We start from the raw sequence: 18,177 nt of genomic DNA on the forward strand, positions 1-18,177 counted from the left end.
AGGGTTATAATATTAATGCCTTGCCATTGGGCCAAATACAGAAAGCAGGTTATGTTGACTTACTGGGTCAAAGATTACCTGATTCAATCAAAAGAATTAAATTACTTTAGAATTCAAAGCAAAATTAACGATTATTAGGGAAGATCTAGTGGAGAGATTTCCAGTAATTCCTAGGGAAAAACAAGAGGGAAGCAGATCAGAAATTGGACCTACGGCCTTAAATGTCTACAGAGCAATGCAATGGATATGAATAATTGATGAGGATAATTTCACATTTAAACATGGATGCAAATGTGAATTCATAAGTATCTCCTTGATCCAACAGGATGAAAGATTCACAGCCAGAATATAGCATTGAGAAGATGAGGAATTATACAAAAAGGAAGGTGCATGAGATACACACAAAAATATGAGACTTGAAAAGATCAATCAAGATTAATAACATGAAAAACATAAGTGTAAGCCGAAGTATTTGGATGTAGGCTCAAAATTAACCTCCAAAAATAACTTAAGAGAGGTCTAGTTTAACAGATCTTCAAATGAAAATAAGCGGAGACTTCTCAGGTTATGGAAAACTTCAGATGAGTCTGTGGGTGCCAGCGTTGGTGGCAAAAGGCAAATCTGGTCATGGATCACATCTCATATTTCCTGTATTCTGTACTGACTGTATCTACAGTATTTTGTCCAGCCCTAAACACTGTGTTTTAACAGGGTCTTATTGGCAATGGCACCCCACTCCAGTACTCTTGCCTGGAAAATCCCATGGACGGAGGAGCCTGGTAGGCTGCAGTCCATGGGGTCGCTGAGGGTCGGACACGACTGAGCAACTTCACTTTCACTTTTCACTTTCATGTGTTGGAGAAGGAAATGGCAACCCACTCCAGTGTTCTTGCCTGGAGAATCCCAGGGATGGGGGAGCCTGGTAGGCTGCCGTCTATGGGGTTGCACAGAGTCGGACACGACTGAAGCAACTTAGCAGCATTAAGAACGTGTAAGAGAACTGGAGTATTTATCACAGGAAATTAAAAGAAAAATCCCTCTGGAGTCATATGATGCTTGATGTCTTTTCTTCTGTATATTACAGAGGAAAGAATGCTAAGCAATGACTGTGGATTACAAAGAAACAGATTTTGATGAATACAGGTATGTCTTTCTAACAGTGTCAGTTGTTCAAAGAATGGATCAAGCTCTCTTGTTAGAAGGAGGACCTTCTTGATATTAGAAGTTACTCAGCAGAGGTGAGAGAACCACTTGGCAATAAATGAAAACCGGATCTTACAGGCTTCTTTCAACTCTAGTAGGCTATAATGCTGGATAAAGGAAGTAAAGGAAGCTGATAAATCAAAAGTAACTTCTAGGTTTTGAGGTTACATGCTTTGGAGGAGGTAATATAACCAACAGAGAGACAGACAAAGGAAAGAGAGACCTTTGGGAGAGTAAATGAAGGGAATGAGTTTGAGGAAATGGAAGAATGTTCAGATTGTATCAAGAGCATCAGTTTAAGTCGTTTCAAATCCAATTAATTTTGTTCTTTTCTCTGGACCTGGCACTTAAGACCTTATTCATTGGTTGCTGCTGCTGCTAAGTCACTTCAGTCATGTCCAACTCTGTGTGACCCCACAGAAGGCAGCCCACCAGGCTCCCCCATCCCTGGGATTCTCCAGGCAAGAACACTGGAGTGGGTTGCCATTTCCTTCTCCAATGCATGAAAGTGAAAAGTGAAAGTGAAGTCGCTCAGTCATGTCCAACCCTCAGCGACCCCATGGACTGCAGCTACCAGGCTCCTCTGTCCATGGGATTTTCCAGGCAGGAGTACTGGAGTGGGGTGCCATTAAAGAATTGCAATTTATTAGTTGTTAAGGTGAGGAGGAAGGAAGGGAAGAAGTAACTAATATTCACTGAGTCACTCAGACTTTAAATAGATTATGTCATTTAAACTTCCAACCCTATATAGGGTAGTATTATTTTACTCACTTACAGATGAGGAAATTAAAGTGAGAGAAGTTCATAATTTGCCCAAGATCAAATTACTGGTAGGTAGAAATAGTATTTACACCTAGATTTGTTTTATTCCAAAGATAATATCCTTAATTAGGAAAATATATGAAAAGCCATGGGAAAAAAATTCTAATGTATCACCATCACCACACACACAAACTGTTCTACAGTGGACATGTAAGTATGAAGGAAGAGTATTTAGGCTTAGGGTGTATATACAAAATGCTTTTGGAGCTACATGATAGAAATCATTAAGATCATGGGTTCTGAGTACATTTCTCTAGTACTGAAAAGCACACTACAACTAAAACTTTCAGCATGATAGAAATCCAAAAAATAGAGGGAAGTTACACATACAGTCTATAATTATATTTTCTGTAAAGGAGCAAATGAGAATCTAGTCACCATTCGTAATGGGAAAAAGATTGTTTTTGGTGATGGAAACTGTACTCAATTTTACTCCATAAAATGGTAAAAACTAATGTTCCCAAGTTACAAACTTATAAATTAATAAACTTTGATATATCTGAATAAAGTTCAATAGACTTTGTTTAAAATGGAGACGTATACCTGTTTATGAAGATACACTTTAAAAAATCCTAAGATAAAAATATTAAAGCAAAACCTCAGTTGCACCGAATGACATATGTGTATATATATTTTTACATATATATAAACAATTTGAAAATTATTTCTCTATTAAACTTGATATAAATTAGTCAAATATTCACTTATTCTAATTTCTCTTCATTTTCAAACCAAATTATATATATTCTGAATAAAGAGCACTTGCCACTTTTGACTGAGGGTCAGTGGCTCCAAAGGGCTTCCCAGGTGGTAGCCCGGGTGATGCTAGTGGCAAAAACCTGCCTGCCAGTGCAGAAGACACAAGACACAGGTTCCACATGACTGAAGCAACTTAGCACCCACACACTCATGCACGGTGGTTAAAGAGACTCTAGAACACAGTGTTTAAGCCTAGATTCTAGTCATACTTTGAGGTCATTTATGTCCATATGCAATGATATGTCAGTACTAGGTCACCATAAAGAAAATCTGGGTAAATACATTCTTTCTACAACAGTATAAATTAGAGACATTATTAAAAATAGAGACATTACTCTGCCTACAAAAGTCTGTATAGTCAAAGCTACGGTTTTTCCAGCAGTCATGTGCCGATGTGAGAGCTGGACAATAAAAATGGCTGAATGCCAAAGAACTGATACTTTTGAACTGTGGTGTTAGAGAAGACTCTTGAGAGTCCCTTGGACAGCAAGATCAAACCAGTCAATCCTAAAGGAAATCAACACTGAATATTCATTGGAAGGACTGATGCTGAAGCTGAAGCTCCAATACATTGGCCACCTGATGCAAAGAGCTGCCTCACTGGAAAAGATCTTGATGCTCGGAAAGATAGAAAGCAGGAGGAGGAGGGGACGGCAGAGGACGAGATGGCATCACCGACTCAATGGACATGAGTTTGAGCCAGCTTCAGAAGTTGGTGATGGACAGGGAAGCCTGGCGTGCTGCAGTCCATGGGGTCGCAAAGAATCAGACATGACTGAGCAACTGAACAACAATACATTGGTTACAGCTCTTTGATTTAATGTTCTGGTTTAATAGGAAAAAAAATCTACTAATAATTTAGATATTAGAGAGAACTGAAAAAATAAAGATTTAAAATAAATTACTCATTTTGACATTTCTCCTAATTAAATCCGTGTGATCCATTGTTACAAACATCACTATACAAATGCTTCAGAAAAAAATCATATGAAAATGAAGCATGTTCTATTTATGTGCTGCTGAATACCTTATTGACGAGAACCATAACTTTTCCCGGTTCAGGTGCTTTCTTCTTCTTGTCCAAGTGATCCTTGGCAATGTAAACGGCCACTCTGGTTTTCCCACTCCCTGTAGGGAGGCATATAATGATGTTCTTCCCCTCCAGGGCAGGCTGGGCCACTTCCAGCTGGTAAGGCCTGAGATTCAGCTCTGGCTCGGGGGATGCTCTTTGAGCCACATTCTCATCATCTGAAGGAGGTTACAAGGAAGAAAATTAAGGAAACAGACAACAAAATAACTAAGGCTAGGAAGCCTGAAATGGAACATGGGCCCCTTGCGGCTTAAACCTCCTTTCATATGGGGTCCAAACCAATCCATTTTCTGTTTTCTGTACCAAACGGGTCTCAGCTCTCTGTGTTTGCAGGACACAGCCCAAGCACTCTGGAAGTGGCCTAAGGCATGGGAATGGAGAGGGAAGGGATTAATAGGATTGAAGGACTAGGAAGGGGCAACACAGAGAAGTCTTTTCAGAGAGTGGGCAAAGCCAAGTGGAAATGACTGTGGAATGACTGTGGAAATGACTGTGGAATGACTGTGGAAATGACTGTGGAATGCAGGCTTGGCAGTTGATGATTCTTAATGCCTCAGACTTGCCATTTCTTTGTGGAACCATTCTACCCCACCCAATTCTCTTTCACCAACAAATCAAGAGGGACGGGGAAAGTAGGACTCCTTGTTCTTTATTCCCCCTCACTTTTTATTGCGAAGAAACACTAACGCTGATGCTACTTTCCTTCATGTGAAAAACTTTACCTGACAAACCAAATACCAAAAAGCATATCTATCTATCTTCTATCTGTAGATCATCTATCTATCTTAAATACCTAAAAATGGTGCCCCCAATCCATTTTTGCCATTTAAAGCAACCAGATTAAACAGAAGCTGTATTTAGGGAAAAGGTGCTAGCCTTTTCCATGCTAGCCTTCAATCTGTAAGTATGCAGTGAAAAATGAAAAACAATTTTGTTGGTTCATAACTGGATTGTGACTAATTTTGCTATTTAGCTTTGAATGTGATTTTTATCACTTTCTATAGGTATGTCCCCACACATTCAAGTTTTCCTGAAACTCAAAGCACAATACATTAAAAATATTTTCAGCTAGCGTAGATATCTACATTTAAAATACTGATAAAATACACAGTAACATACATTAATTTTATAAACATTAGAATAAAATCATTATAATATATCTTGGTTTAAATATACATTTTTTAGAAGTGAACGAGTTTATCTATATTAGTCAGGGGGAAAGATCTAAAAATGTGTAACTTATCATGTGGAATGCAGTAAAATAAATATTGTATCAATTTAAAAGCCCATCTTTTGCTTTATGTAATCACAAGAAAAAAAAAATGAAATGACAGCACTTATCAGTATTTCATTACACATGAAGTAAGCATTCTCTCTCTTATCAATGAATGCAATAAAATTAAACTAACAGAATCCCATTAACTTCAAAAAAAGTTGCTGATTGTTCCATTTCAGCAACTGGATGATTCTGTTTAACCAGGTTTTAACTTGCTGTGATAGCACTATCTGAACAGGCAGGAAAATTCACACCAAATACCACTTAGTAAGAGTCATCTACTAACCTGGCAGGAAATTTGCCTTCTGTATGGATGAGTAAACATATATGCAATACATTTACCTTATCATTGGCTCATCTGCTGATTCATTTATTAGGATTGTCAAGAAGAACTCATTCAAGATCACCAGTTTTTAAAAACACACATTGACAAGTTTTCTTTCCATGCTTGTCTTTGAACTCTATAGCAATTATAATAACCCATTCTCTATTATATTTACATAAGATTCAAGTTGACTTCAGAATATCATTGTGCTGTGCTCAGTCTTGTCTGACTCTGCGACCCCATGGACTGTAGACCACCAGGCTCCTCTGTCCATGGAATTTTCCAGGCAAAAATACTGGAGTGGGTTGTCACTTCCTACTCCAGATGATCTTCCTGACCAAGGTATCTAAACCATGTGCCTTCTGACTTCTGCATTGGCGGGGGGTTCTTTACCACTAGCGCCAACCTGGGAAGCCAAGATAGCTCAATACCATCCATATTTTTTTGAGTCAACTCTAGGAAACTTGATTGGTAGCTTCAAGTTTAAAAGAGAGGCACAGAGTGAATACGGAAAAAATCAGAGTTGGATTCATTGTGAGGATAGCATCCAAAGAAAAAGAGCTGGGTGAGTGCTAAATATTCAGCCTGATTCTTGCCTTATCACATCCTCTGACACAGGAATGAAAGAATATATCCACATACGCAATGAAAAGAGAATTTTCTCTTCTCTGTCACCAGAAGGAGAGAATTGGGCTGGTGTCAGGGAGCCAGGAGCCAATTTCCTTTATAAAAAAAAAAATGTTTGGGTTTTGTTTGTTTGTTGTTTGCTTCTTTTTGGCTCTCTTCAAAAAAGCAAAATTAATTAAATGCAATAACGAAAATGGTATTTAAAATATGCACAGGCTTTGAATAATATTGTGCCCATCCTCTACAATAAGTATTTATCAAAGACCTTAAAATTATACTATACCATACAAATGGTCAAAAAATGAAATCAAATAAGGCTTAAATAATAACATTCTATTGAAACTACACCATGTGGCAAATTTCATTCTCACATTGATTTTTGACAGCTGAGTTATTCTTGGAGAGAAAAGGTCTGTCACTGCATGTGTTGGAAAATGGCAAAAGTATTCCTTTACCTATAGTATGTAACCTCAGAAAAATATATCATTCCAGCTGGACAAATATTAATAGATATTACCTCAAAATAGTAAGGAAACACTTTCTACATATCAGGCCAATGTGCATTGCCAAAAACATTGCCACTTTGCAAGAAGCAGTATATCCTTCTGAGACTGAGGAACAGAAAAACAAAAAAGCCTCTCACGGTATAATTAAAATATTTAAACGTCAAAAGTACCACTAATTATGCTTTACTATGGCATAATAATACTATGAAGGAATATAATGTCACATCCACAATTCTTATGCCTCATAATGTAACCTCTAAACGTGGACAAAGAGCGTGTGGAATAGGGTCCCTTTGATGTCAACTTCAGAAATTAAAACATAATCCCAAACACTGCAATGCTTTCAGTGAGTCAGTGCGTGTTTAACAATTTGCAGTTTACATAAATCTATCTTAAACTGATTTGTATGTCAACTTATAGCATGCACATGAAAGAAAGGAATTTCACAATTTTATGATTTCAGAATTTTGCTATCCACTATGCAATCTTATACCCACTAGTCTTTATTCCTAAGCACTAACCATCCAGAACTTCAATGATTTGCCCTTTAAAAATGTGTTTGCCTTCAAATGTATTTGCCTTTGGAAATGTATTTGCTTTTTAAAAGTAGGTTGCATTCAGATTTATCACGCCTTTCATGCCATATTGAAGACTGAAAATCAGTAAATAGTTGCATTTGCTAACAGTGCTAAACAGACAAAATGCCCTGCACATAGAGGATATCTATTAGATAGTAATTAAATGAATGAATATTGTTGAAAAGCCCTTACTCAGGCAAACAAAAATTAGGAGAAGGTCCAGAAGCTTAAAGCAATCATAAAGATGTTAAATATTAGCTAGAGTGTATTTTGAGTTCTAGTATCAATAGCATTTAATAAAAATGTTAATTATTAAATTTAACAGTTGTATAACAAGCACAGAAAAAACAAATAAAAGCCACAGAAATATGCACATGCCAAGAACTTAATATTAACACTGACTAAATTGAAAGGAAAATTAATTAACCCTTTTTAATTAACATTAAAGTTATGACTGACATTCGGTGAATTGAGTTTCCTCAAATCAACTTGTTCTAAGTTATTTGGGGGTTATTAAGAGACAAGGGCATTTAAATAAAAGAGGTGGTACATTTCCTTTGGGAAAGCTTTTAGGGCAGATGGCCATCTTTATGTAAACTATTTTGCCCTTTTAGGCCTATTGTAGATGTAAATTTCTATAATCCCTTAGACAATCCAGGGTAATCTGAAGTACACAATATTTTCTAAGTGTTTTCTATAACTCAGTCACAGAACAAATGAAGAATAGTTTCTTAATTTGCCATTTTGCTGCTGCTTCTTTGCTGACCATATTGCTAAACACTGATTTTTGTTTGCACTAATTTGTTAATTTTAATTATGAAATATTTCAAACACACAAATATTAGAAAGACATGCAAGGGCCCATCACCCATTCTTAATGTTAACATTTCACCTCAGTAGTAATAATGGAAATGCACATTCAAAGGACAGAAAGAAGAGATAAGAAATGGATCAGACTGACCAAAGTTAGGGAGTCTGATAACAGGAAGTCTTGCTAAAGTGTGGAGACTGGGAGAAGGCCCTCTTATTTACTGTGTGTGTGTATGCTCATTTGCTAAACTGTGTACGACTCTTTGTAACTCTATGGTCTGTAAGCCTTCCAGGCTCCTCTGTCCATGGGATTTTCCAGGCAAGAATACAGGAGTCGGTTGCCATTTTCTTCTCCAGGAGATATTCCTGACCCAGGGATTGGACCTACATCTCTTGCTTGGCAGGGGGACTCTTTACCACTGCACTACTGGGAAGTGGGTGGGATATTAAACTGATACAAAGAACAATTCGGGAAATACCTAGTAAATTTCTCATTTAGTCATGAAAATACTTTGCAAACTCAATTAAAGGGATGTTTATAAATACTGAAATTCTTTTAACTATATGTGTATATTATAAAGCTTAACAGGGACTCATTAAATGCCATTAACTATAGTCATACTCATCTCATTTATATTACTTTTATTTATAATGTATTTTAATTTTTTTAAATGCAGGGGTTGGAAATAAATGTATAAAATTGAGTATATAATTTAAAAGCAGTAAAATTAATTGAAACAGATCACATAAATAAAATAGATTACATGGTTCTATGGAATGTGGCATATGCCAGACCAAAAAACTATGTACCGGATCAAAATTAGAGACCTTGAGTCTAAGACTTGTAAGTTGTACTTTTCAAGAAACTGAATGGCAAAGTTCCAAAACTATTTCAACTGTAGAAAAGAATTGCTTTAATTGCATAAATACATTAGGGAGGGTATGAACAGCCCCCATGCGTTCCACTATATGGTGTCTTATTTCACACTTTTTAAGGTTTACACAACAGTTAGGCAGTACCTGAATCACTTCCCATGGTGCCTGAATCACTGCCCATGTTGCTGTTATGTCCAAGACTTTCATCTAAGCAGCTGACACTTCCTTCTGCCAAACTTGTGTCTGATTCTGCAAAGGAAAACATTTTAAAATATTTTTAAAATATTTCTGAGAATAAACGTATTTTAACTGCACACCTCTACAGCACACAGTACATACAGTTCAATGCAAGTGGAGAAGGTACATCCAGACAATCACGAATAAAAGGTAAGAGTTTCTGGCAAACAATGCTTAAAAACTCCGCTATGAATGAGCAGCTGTCGGGGACGGAATCAAATACATGTATTTACCTACTTAAAGTACCGTACATCCAATATGAGGGCTCATGCAAATTTGTAAGGAGTTACAACTTTTGTTGTCCCCCTTTGTGTAAATTTTGTCCAAAAAAATATCTGAGCCTGATATTATCACTTAAACATAAGTACTATGTAGAAACCGTTGAGTCATCTGCATGTAAAAAGGTAGAGAATTAATGTTACAGAACAATTAATGAATTAATGAAGAACATGGTTCTACTGATAAGTTATGAAAACAGCAACTCAGTGATACACAGAACTAAAATCTTAGAAAGAATTTACTCAGACTATCAGGCAAGCCGGACATTGCAGGGGCACTAGAAGCTTACATGAGGTTGGAAATTATTTTTTTCTTTCTTATAATTAAACTAAGCTTCCATCAAGAATGACAGTTAATACAAGTGGCAAGGGCACATTTCACTTATTAATCCTGATTTTTTTCTTTTGTTCTTTTCAATACTCAGCATCAATTCCTTTTGAAAAACCTTAGGCTTCCCTCCTTATAGTTCATTTCCAAGGATTTATGCAATCCCATCCGCAAGGATCAGATCTATTGCTAAACTGGTAAAAATAAATGAAAGATGGTTACAGATGTTGGTTTTGGAATTAAAAGACTTGTGAAATTTGCTGTTGGCAATGCTATGAGCCTAACTTCCTTCCTCTTGTTTAAAATTGGGCTAGTAGAGGTACAAGTTATTATGTATAAAATAAGCTACAAGAATATATTGTAGAACACAAGAAACATAGCCAATATTTTATAATAGCTATAAATGGAGTGTAACCTTTAAAAATTGTGCACACCTGTAACCTATATAAGGTTGGTGGCCATACTGGTAAAGAAACTGCCTACCAGTGCAGGAGATGAGGGTTCTATCCTTGGGTCAGGAAGATCCCCTGGAGGAGGGCACGGCAGCCCACTCCAGTTTTCTCGCTTGGAGAATCTCCATGAGCAGAGGAGCCTGGTGGGCTACAGACCAAGGGTTGCAAAGAGTCGGACACAACTGAAGCGACTTATCACACATGCACACATGTAACCTATATAAATATTGCACATCAACTATACTTCAATAAAATAAAAAATAAAATGGAGTCAGCACAATTTACTTCACAGTATTTGACAACCATGTAGTAATGTCAGGTACAACAAGTTCTTTGCACATACTTGTTGATGATTGAAAAATGAAATAAAATTCAAGTAGTTGGTGGATTACTAAGGCAAGAGTGTCATTTAAAAATATTTGGGGAATTCCCTGGTGGTCCAGTGGGTAGGACTCAGCGCTTTCACTGCCTGGGCCTGGGATTCAATCCCTAGTCAGGGAACTATCAAGCCAGGCAGTGTGGTCTAAAATGAATAAATAAACAATAAACCATCTTTAAAATTAATATTTCATAATATTTATACTTGTGAGATTATTTTATGCTAGAGTTCTCACATGCACTAAATAAATCATATTAAAGTAAGATTACGCTAAGTAAGGGCTTCCCAGGTGGTGCTTGTGGTAAAGAACCTGCCTGCAAAGGCAGGAGACACAAGAGATACAGGTTTGATCCCCTCATGCAGGTCAGGAAGATCCCCTGGTGGAAGGCATGGCAACCCACTCCAGTATTCTTGCCCGGAGAATCCCATGGACAGAGGAGCCTGGTGGGCTACAGTCCATAGCATTGCAAAGAGTCAGACAACACTGAGCATGGACGCACCATGAAGCTAAGTAAAACCAGTCTGAATGTCACATACTTAAACTGGAATTAGAAACAGGTGATAAAGAGACACAGTATGTTATCAATAAAACATGTCTAAACATGGACAATACATAACTCCTTAAAACTACAGTATCTTCTTTTTCTTTAACTGGTTATTTATTTTTTTAAGTCTGGTGTGTTGAAATATAATTTCCATACTGTAAAAATCACTCTTTTTAGGTGGCTAAGTTTGATGAGTTTAACCTCAAAATTTGTCCTCAAACCCCTTCATTGTCACTTCCCTCCTGCTGTCCCCTAGCAATTACTGATTTGGTTTCTGTCCCTAGAGTTTTGTCTTTTTCAGAATGTCATATTGATGAATTGAGGCAATATGTAGCCTTTATGTTTGGCTTCATTAATTTAGAATAAGACCTTCAAGATGCATTCACATTGTTATTTATTTCAGTAATTTGTTCCTTTTTATTGCCGACTACTATTCCATTGAGCATCTGTGAAGTGTGGCTGTGACATCTCCCTTCCAACTTGGATAAGCCTACTTAGCTTGGGAAACGTAATGGAATTACAGCCAATACAAATTAAATATATGAGATAGCTTTCTTAAAAGTTAAAAGAAAGCAGATAAGAAATTTATAAAAAAAATTCTCAATGGACTTGCATACTGTTTAAGTATATTAGCACAACACAAATATACTCATGTGAAAATACTGTGCTTATCAGTTGTCATAGATTAGCTCTAAAACTCAGATTTGAGGAATCCCTTATGATCACACGGGAAAACCTGTATATCTCACTGAGAGATTTTAAATATGGCACTTTGCAATTCCCAGAGGTATGCCTTGTTAGGAGCTCAGAGGCGAGTGTGGGATAGAACTGTCAAGTAGAAGAGCGTTTTGGGCAGATGCACTGATGAAAGAGAATATGAGTTGTAAGGAAAAGGCAAGGTGTAAAATGAGGTGGGGAAAATGTCATTGCAAGGATAATTCTGTATCTAGAAAGATAAATCAAGATTTTTAAGGGAAAAAAAGTGAATTTTGACATGCATTTTACTTGTTTTAAATGTGGTATAGAGAATGAAGACAATGCCAAAAACACTGAAAAATACTAACAAATAACTGAACTGACTGATTATCTAAAATGAAACACTGTATCTTTAAGTTTTTCACTGAATATAATCCAGATGAAAATTATACTTGATTTTCATTTCATTTTCTAATCACTAGCAGTTAAGCCATTATCTTAAACATACTCCATGTATATGTAAAGTCAGGATTTTCCCCAAGCTTTCTTCTAGCATATATAAGGTTTGAGAGAGCTGCTTAATGCAACGTGCATGAATAATATATGACTATTAAAGAAAAATACTACCAAAATAGGATATTATTAATTACGTTCATTATCTGGATTATTTTGGTTTAGTAAACAAATCTACAATGTGTCAGAGGACACTGAGCTCAGTGCTTACACAGATGTAAATGATATTTTAAGCTCTTAGCATCCTCTGTGGTAGACACCTATTATCACCTCAGTTTCATAGGTGTGAAACCAAGTCTCAGAGAGGGTAAATCATTTATCCATATCACACAGCTAGAATGGAACAGAGCTGGGAATCCCATTTTCTGAATCCAAGTCTAATATTCCAGCGTTTTTTGCCCAATGCTAAGCATGCCGATGATCTGTTATAAGCTTTGTAAACAAGTGAACAATACTATATCCATAGAGTTAACTGGAATGATTTTTTTTTTCAAGCATACAAACATTTGCATTATAATGTCAGTTATTCTAACAATCTTGAAGTAGCTTATCTTGCCAGGGAAAAAGTTAGAGATTATTTTATTTCGCTAACTACCATTTCTGATTTCATCCACAAATTTTCATTTACTTTACTTTTAAACATCCACACTGTCTTTTTTTTTTAATTTTATATAGGAGTACAGTTGATTAAACATCTATACTAAGTTCTAAATATTCTCTGCACACAAATAAAAGAGGAACATTTCTATCCTTCTTGGATAAAATTAATTGTGGTAATTCTGCTAGATATCATTATTAAAATGAAAGTGAACATAGAGAAGTCTATATCTTTGTCATTTTAAGGATATATAAATCTCTAGTTTTTCAACACAAAAATAATTTTGTTTCCTTAGCAGCAATTTCTTATGCATTTGATATATTTTTTCTTTCATAGAAACAAAAGTACTAAAGGAAATAACCCTAATAATTAAAGAAAATATTTTGTTTCTTGATAACACTGAGAATGCTTTCTCCAGAGATTCTCTTCATGCATTTACCTAAAAAAATCATGTAACACACACACAGGCACACCAAAAAGTCAGATCAAAAAAGTGTTATATGATGAAAAAATTAAACCAACCTATTGAATTTATAAACCAAGAGTTCCTGCAGTTGATTATATAGGATTATCATGTGTCATTCTTTGTACTTTTCACAGTATCAATCTGGATTTATGTCCTAATGACTAAAGTCATGTGTCTATGATTTTAAAATAGCTCAGATAAACAGTCAATTGGAGACTGGGCATTCCCATGAAAATGTGCTGTGGAGTCAAACAAATTAGTCTCCAGATCTGAGCTCAGCCACTGCTAACAAGTGACTTACCCTTTTTACCTTTTTAAAATATAGATAGCAATTTCTACTTTCTCCTTTATTGTGAGAATGATTCTGTTAGATCAAATAAATAAATCTTTAAGAGAAAGAAATCTTAAATTCTCATGAAGTGGCTGTTTACATGAGCTATGAATAGTAGAGTTAGATTATATAACAAGTTTAATTAACTTTCAGATAGGTGTAATTTCCTTTAGGAAAAATATCAAAGGTTGCTATGAAATGGATTAGAATATGCTGGTAATTTCTGTTTAAAGAAAAGCAGCTATTCCTATGAAACTGCTTGAATGAAGAAAAACAATATTTACTCTGTTAAAAGACAGGATTTTTGATAATAATTTTGTAAAGAACACGATAAAGAACAGCTTTTTCCTATAATAATAGTGTCTAAGACCAGTCTATAAAACATGTGAGAAAAAAAAAGCCTCTACAATCACATCTTGAATAGTTTACTAATCAGGCAGAAATACTAACCTGAATCTGAGAAATTATATATTTAATATCCTATGGAACTTTAAATACTTTAAAATATTTTTAAACCATTTAGAAGCCAAAAAAAAATTTTTTTTTTTATTTCAAATGGAAAAAAACCTCCTCCTTGAAGGCCTTTTTAGATCTATTTCAATGTAAAGTTTGCCCTCTGCTGGAAAAATGCTATATTAACAATGAGTTGATAAATACATTGTTTATTCAACCTAAGAACTGAGCTTCATTAGGTAAAATACCAATTGGTGCTTACTTCCATCCCTACCAGGTGGTGTTCCTCCTAATTTCAGCTTAAGATGCGTTTATAACTTCATAGAAGATTCCTCCTTTCTTACCCCTTGCCTCAGCCTTTCCTTCTCTTTGCTGGAAAGTGGTTTTTGCATCACATTAGGAAGGGGGCCAGAGCCTCAGAGCTACTGAGAAAGAAGGGCACCAGCAGAACCAATGATTCTCCTGAGAGGCAGTCCTTATAAAGTATGCAAGTAGTCTGATTTCACTTGCCAGGTAATGGTATATCTAGTCTAGTTCTGACCCTCTCGATGCACATTAGCTTCACTTCTTCAACTATCCCCTCCTTCCCTCTAGTTGCATAATCTCCAAAGTCTGGAACAGCAAAGATCATCCCAAGCTTCAAACACATGTGTATGTATGTGCGCTCACGCAGGACTCAGGCTCGTTACAAGTGTGCTTACTGTCATACTACTAATAATACCAATCTCCTTTTCTTTTGAAATAACTATCTTTTCTGAAAGGAGATAGATGACTTTTATTTTCAGCTCTATGTATATGGATTTGTGCGTGCGTGTGTGCGCACACACACACACGCTTACATTTTGGTCTGTCAGATTCTGCTCTCTGTGCCAGGGAACATGTGTTCCTGCAGAATGGAGAGAAGCCACCTCCACCCACCTTGCATATTCTCTCCTGGATCCAAGCTTCTAGGAAATGAGTTCCCCAAAGGAAAAAAAAAAAAATCTCCTAGAGCCACAGGCCCACATGGCTATCCACCGAGCGCCTCTGCTCCTGTTTATAGAATTCACTCTGCTGAAGTGTTTCAGCCAGAATTAAATTAGAATTGTGTATATTGATGTTGGCTTAAATTGTGTCATCTATGCCCTTTAGCCTTTGGACTTGAGTCTTAAAGAGAAAGATAGTGATTTAAGTACAGGGTTGTAGGGATAGTCATACCCACTGCTACTGCAGCTGCTGCTAAGTCGCTTCAGTCGTGTCCGACTCTGTGCAACCCCATAGACGGCAGCCCACCAGGCTCCCCAGTCCCTGGGATTCTCCAGACAAGAATACTGGAGTGGGTTGCCATTTCCTTCTCCAATGTCATACCCACTAGAGTGACCCATTCATTCACTGCTTGTCAGTAACAGGTAAAAAGTCTGAGAGCAGAGTCCGTTATGAGTGATAAGCATAATGACCACATGGGAAGTAAGTCTTGGCAATGCAGAGTGTAGGAATGCTTCAAGATAGATGGCAGGTGGAAACCTATTTGGTTGGTAGGTATGCTTCAGGAAAAGCTATTCAAGTTATGTGGATCTGAGGAAAGTAGGGAGAGAGGTGCATTTAAAGGTATCCTGGTAGGGACTTTCCTGGCGGTCCAGTGGTTAAGATGTTGCCTTCTAATGCAGAGGGTGAGGGTTTGATCCCTGGTTGGGGAGCTAAGATTCCACCTGCCTCGTGGCCAAAAAAACCAAAAACATAAAACATAAGCAATACTGTAAAAAATTCAATAAAGACTTTAAAGATGGTCCACATTAAAAAAAATTCTTTAAAACGATAAAGGCAAATCCTGGTAAATATTCAGTAGTAGCTTTGGGGGAGGAAAAAAAAAGCGACAATTTAAAAGTGTTTGCCACATTGATTTGATGACTTGATTTGTAAGTTCTATTTGATCTAATTTAATAAGACAAAGATCTAGTTCAAAAATAAAGTAAAAGTGCTTGCCAGCATTGATGGTGTTCATATTCCCCACCATGACTGATTTCAAGCTACCAGGATGATGTCACCCAGTGGAGCTGGGAAGAGATGTACACGCTGGGCTCCTGCAAGCCAGAAGGAACCCGTTCCAGCACCCTGATGGATAAATCTCTGTAATGAAACACTCTCCTACAAACACCATCTGAAATCATCACACATGCTTTGGGCTAATATTCCATAATTGTCCGAATGATAAACATTTAAGAGGGTTTTTTTTTTTTTTGCCTCAGGACAAGTCTTTGTAAAAATCGTAGTAAAATAAACCTGCTAATTTTCATTGATACTAGAAATCTTACCTCCCACCCCCTCCTTCATAAATGCTCCTCTGGAATCCAACTGTTTCCCTACCCACATTTTTCACAGAATTTTGCTATGTTTATTATTAATACAACTGGATTTTCATATGTTTAATGTGTGGCAGCATGCTCAGACACTCGGTAGTGGCCGACTCTCTGCAACCCCATGAACTGTATAACCCACTGGACTCCTCTGCCCATGTGTTAATTATACCTGGATAAATTTTTATAAACTTTATTTTTTAGCAGTTTTAGGTTTCTAGCTAAATTGAGTAGAAGGTAGAGAGATTAGGTATAACCTCCTCCATTATGGGTACCCCCTAAAGCACATTTTGAACTTTCTTTATACTTGCACTTTTGTTCATGCTATCCATACAACGGAAAGTATCAGCTGCCACTTCCGTTTACAAATCCAACACAGGACCTTCAAAGTGCAGATGAACTGCCTTCTATTCCTCCTCTGTGGTAAGTCTTCCCAGGCTTCTCCTCTAACATATTCTCTTTTCCCAGAGACAGATTACTGTCTGTGTTTAGGGGCACGAAACTTGTTTTCTTGAACTGGATTATAAACTCGGGTGAGGACAGTACCCTAGTGCTTGGCCAGAACATATTCTCAGCTTCTGCTGCTGCTGCTGCTGCTGCTAAGTCACTTCAGTCCTGTCTGACTCTGTGCGACCCCATAGATGGCAACCCACCAGGCTCCCCCGTCCCTGGGATTCTCCAGGCAAGAACACTGGAGTGGGTTGCCATTTCCTTCTCCAATGCATGAAAGTGAAAAGTGAAAGTGAAGCCGCTCAGTCGTGTGGGACCCTCAGCGACCCCATGGACTGCAGCCTTCCAGGCTCCTCCGTGCATGGAATTTTCCAGGCAAGAGCACTGGACTGGGTGCCAGTGCCTTCTCCCATTCTCAGCTTCTAGTCCTATTCAAATAGAGAAGATAATGTCCAATGATCAAATTAAAATCACCATATTTGTTGAAACTCTGCTGAAAAAACTTTAAGCTTGTAGCCATATAAAAATCATGAAGATAAATCTAACACGTATTAGCTGCACAGCAGAGAGGTTTCTTTCCATCAAAATACTGATATTCTCACTCCTGAGATATGAACAGTAATCCTCCTAGAACTATTATGCAATTGGGGGTTGTATAACTAACCTAGATGTCTCTCGGTGGGTTTCAAACAAAATACAATCCTAGATTTTCTTTTAACAAACACAAAACAGCAGTTGTAACAAACTCTCTCTGTCTTTCTCAAGTCAAAATAATATTTGCCTCTTGGATTTCTGTACTAGTATTTCTAGTTCCCAATAATTAATATAACTAAATTTAGAAGAGATAGAGATGTAAAGGAGAGCTATCTAAATTCAGAGCTATCTGAATTCTATAATAGTATGGGTGATCTCTCACAGTGTTATTGAAGACTGCTGTATCAATTATCTTTCCCACTAAGCTCTCAAGTGCTATGTGGTATGTATTTCTAGAGATTCTAAAAATCTCTAAATTTCTAGAGGTTAGTACTAAAGAACATTATTCTGGTCCGCAAGTGCAAGGATAAATTTTGTGGCATTTTTACAGAGATTACTATAGACCAAGTCTAAGATTGGACTTTGGTCTATAAAAAGGCAAAACAAAACAACAACAAAAAGAATGCTCTAACAGATTGGGCCAGAAAGAAGGAGGCTGTTTTATAAAGGTCAATTTTTAAACCCCTCCTACAGAACATGATCTATGCAAAAT

At 36.8% G+C, this 18,177-nt stretch overlaps 1 protein-coding gene across 1 annotated transcript in view; it reads right to left on the minus strand.

The window, feature by feature from the left end:
• IFIH1 (interferon induced with helicase C domain 1) overlaps positions 1-18,177 on the minus strand; it is a 59,680-nt gene that overhangs the window by 24,252 nt on the left and 17,251 nt on the right. The window contains exons 4-5 of the mRNA XM_040229240.1: positions 9,017-9,121; positions 3,812-4,032 (exon numbers count right to left, since the gene is read on the minus strand). Of these exons, the coding sequence (XP_040085174.1) occupies positions 3,812-4,032; positions 9,017-9,121 (326 nt within the window). The remainder of the gene's footprint in view (positions 1-3,811; positions 4,033-9,016; positions 9,122-18,177) is intronic.

Source organism: Oryx dammah, unplaced genomic scaffold (assembly GCF_014754425.2).
Source record: "Oryx dammah isolate SB20612 unplaced genomic scaffold, SCBI_Odam_1.1 HiC_scaffold_27, whole genome shotgun sequence".
Lineage (NCBI taxonomy): Eukaryota > Metazoa > Chordata > Mammalia > Artiodactyla > Bovidae > Oryx > Oryx dammah.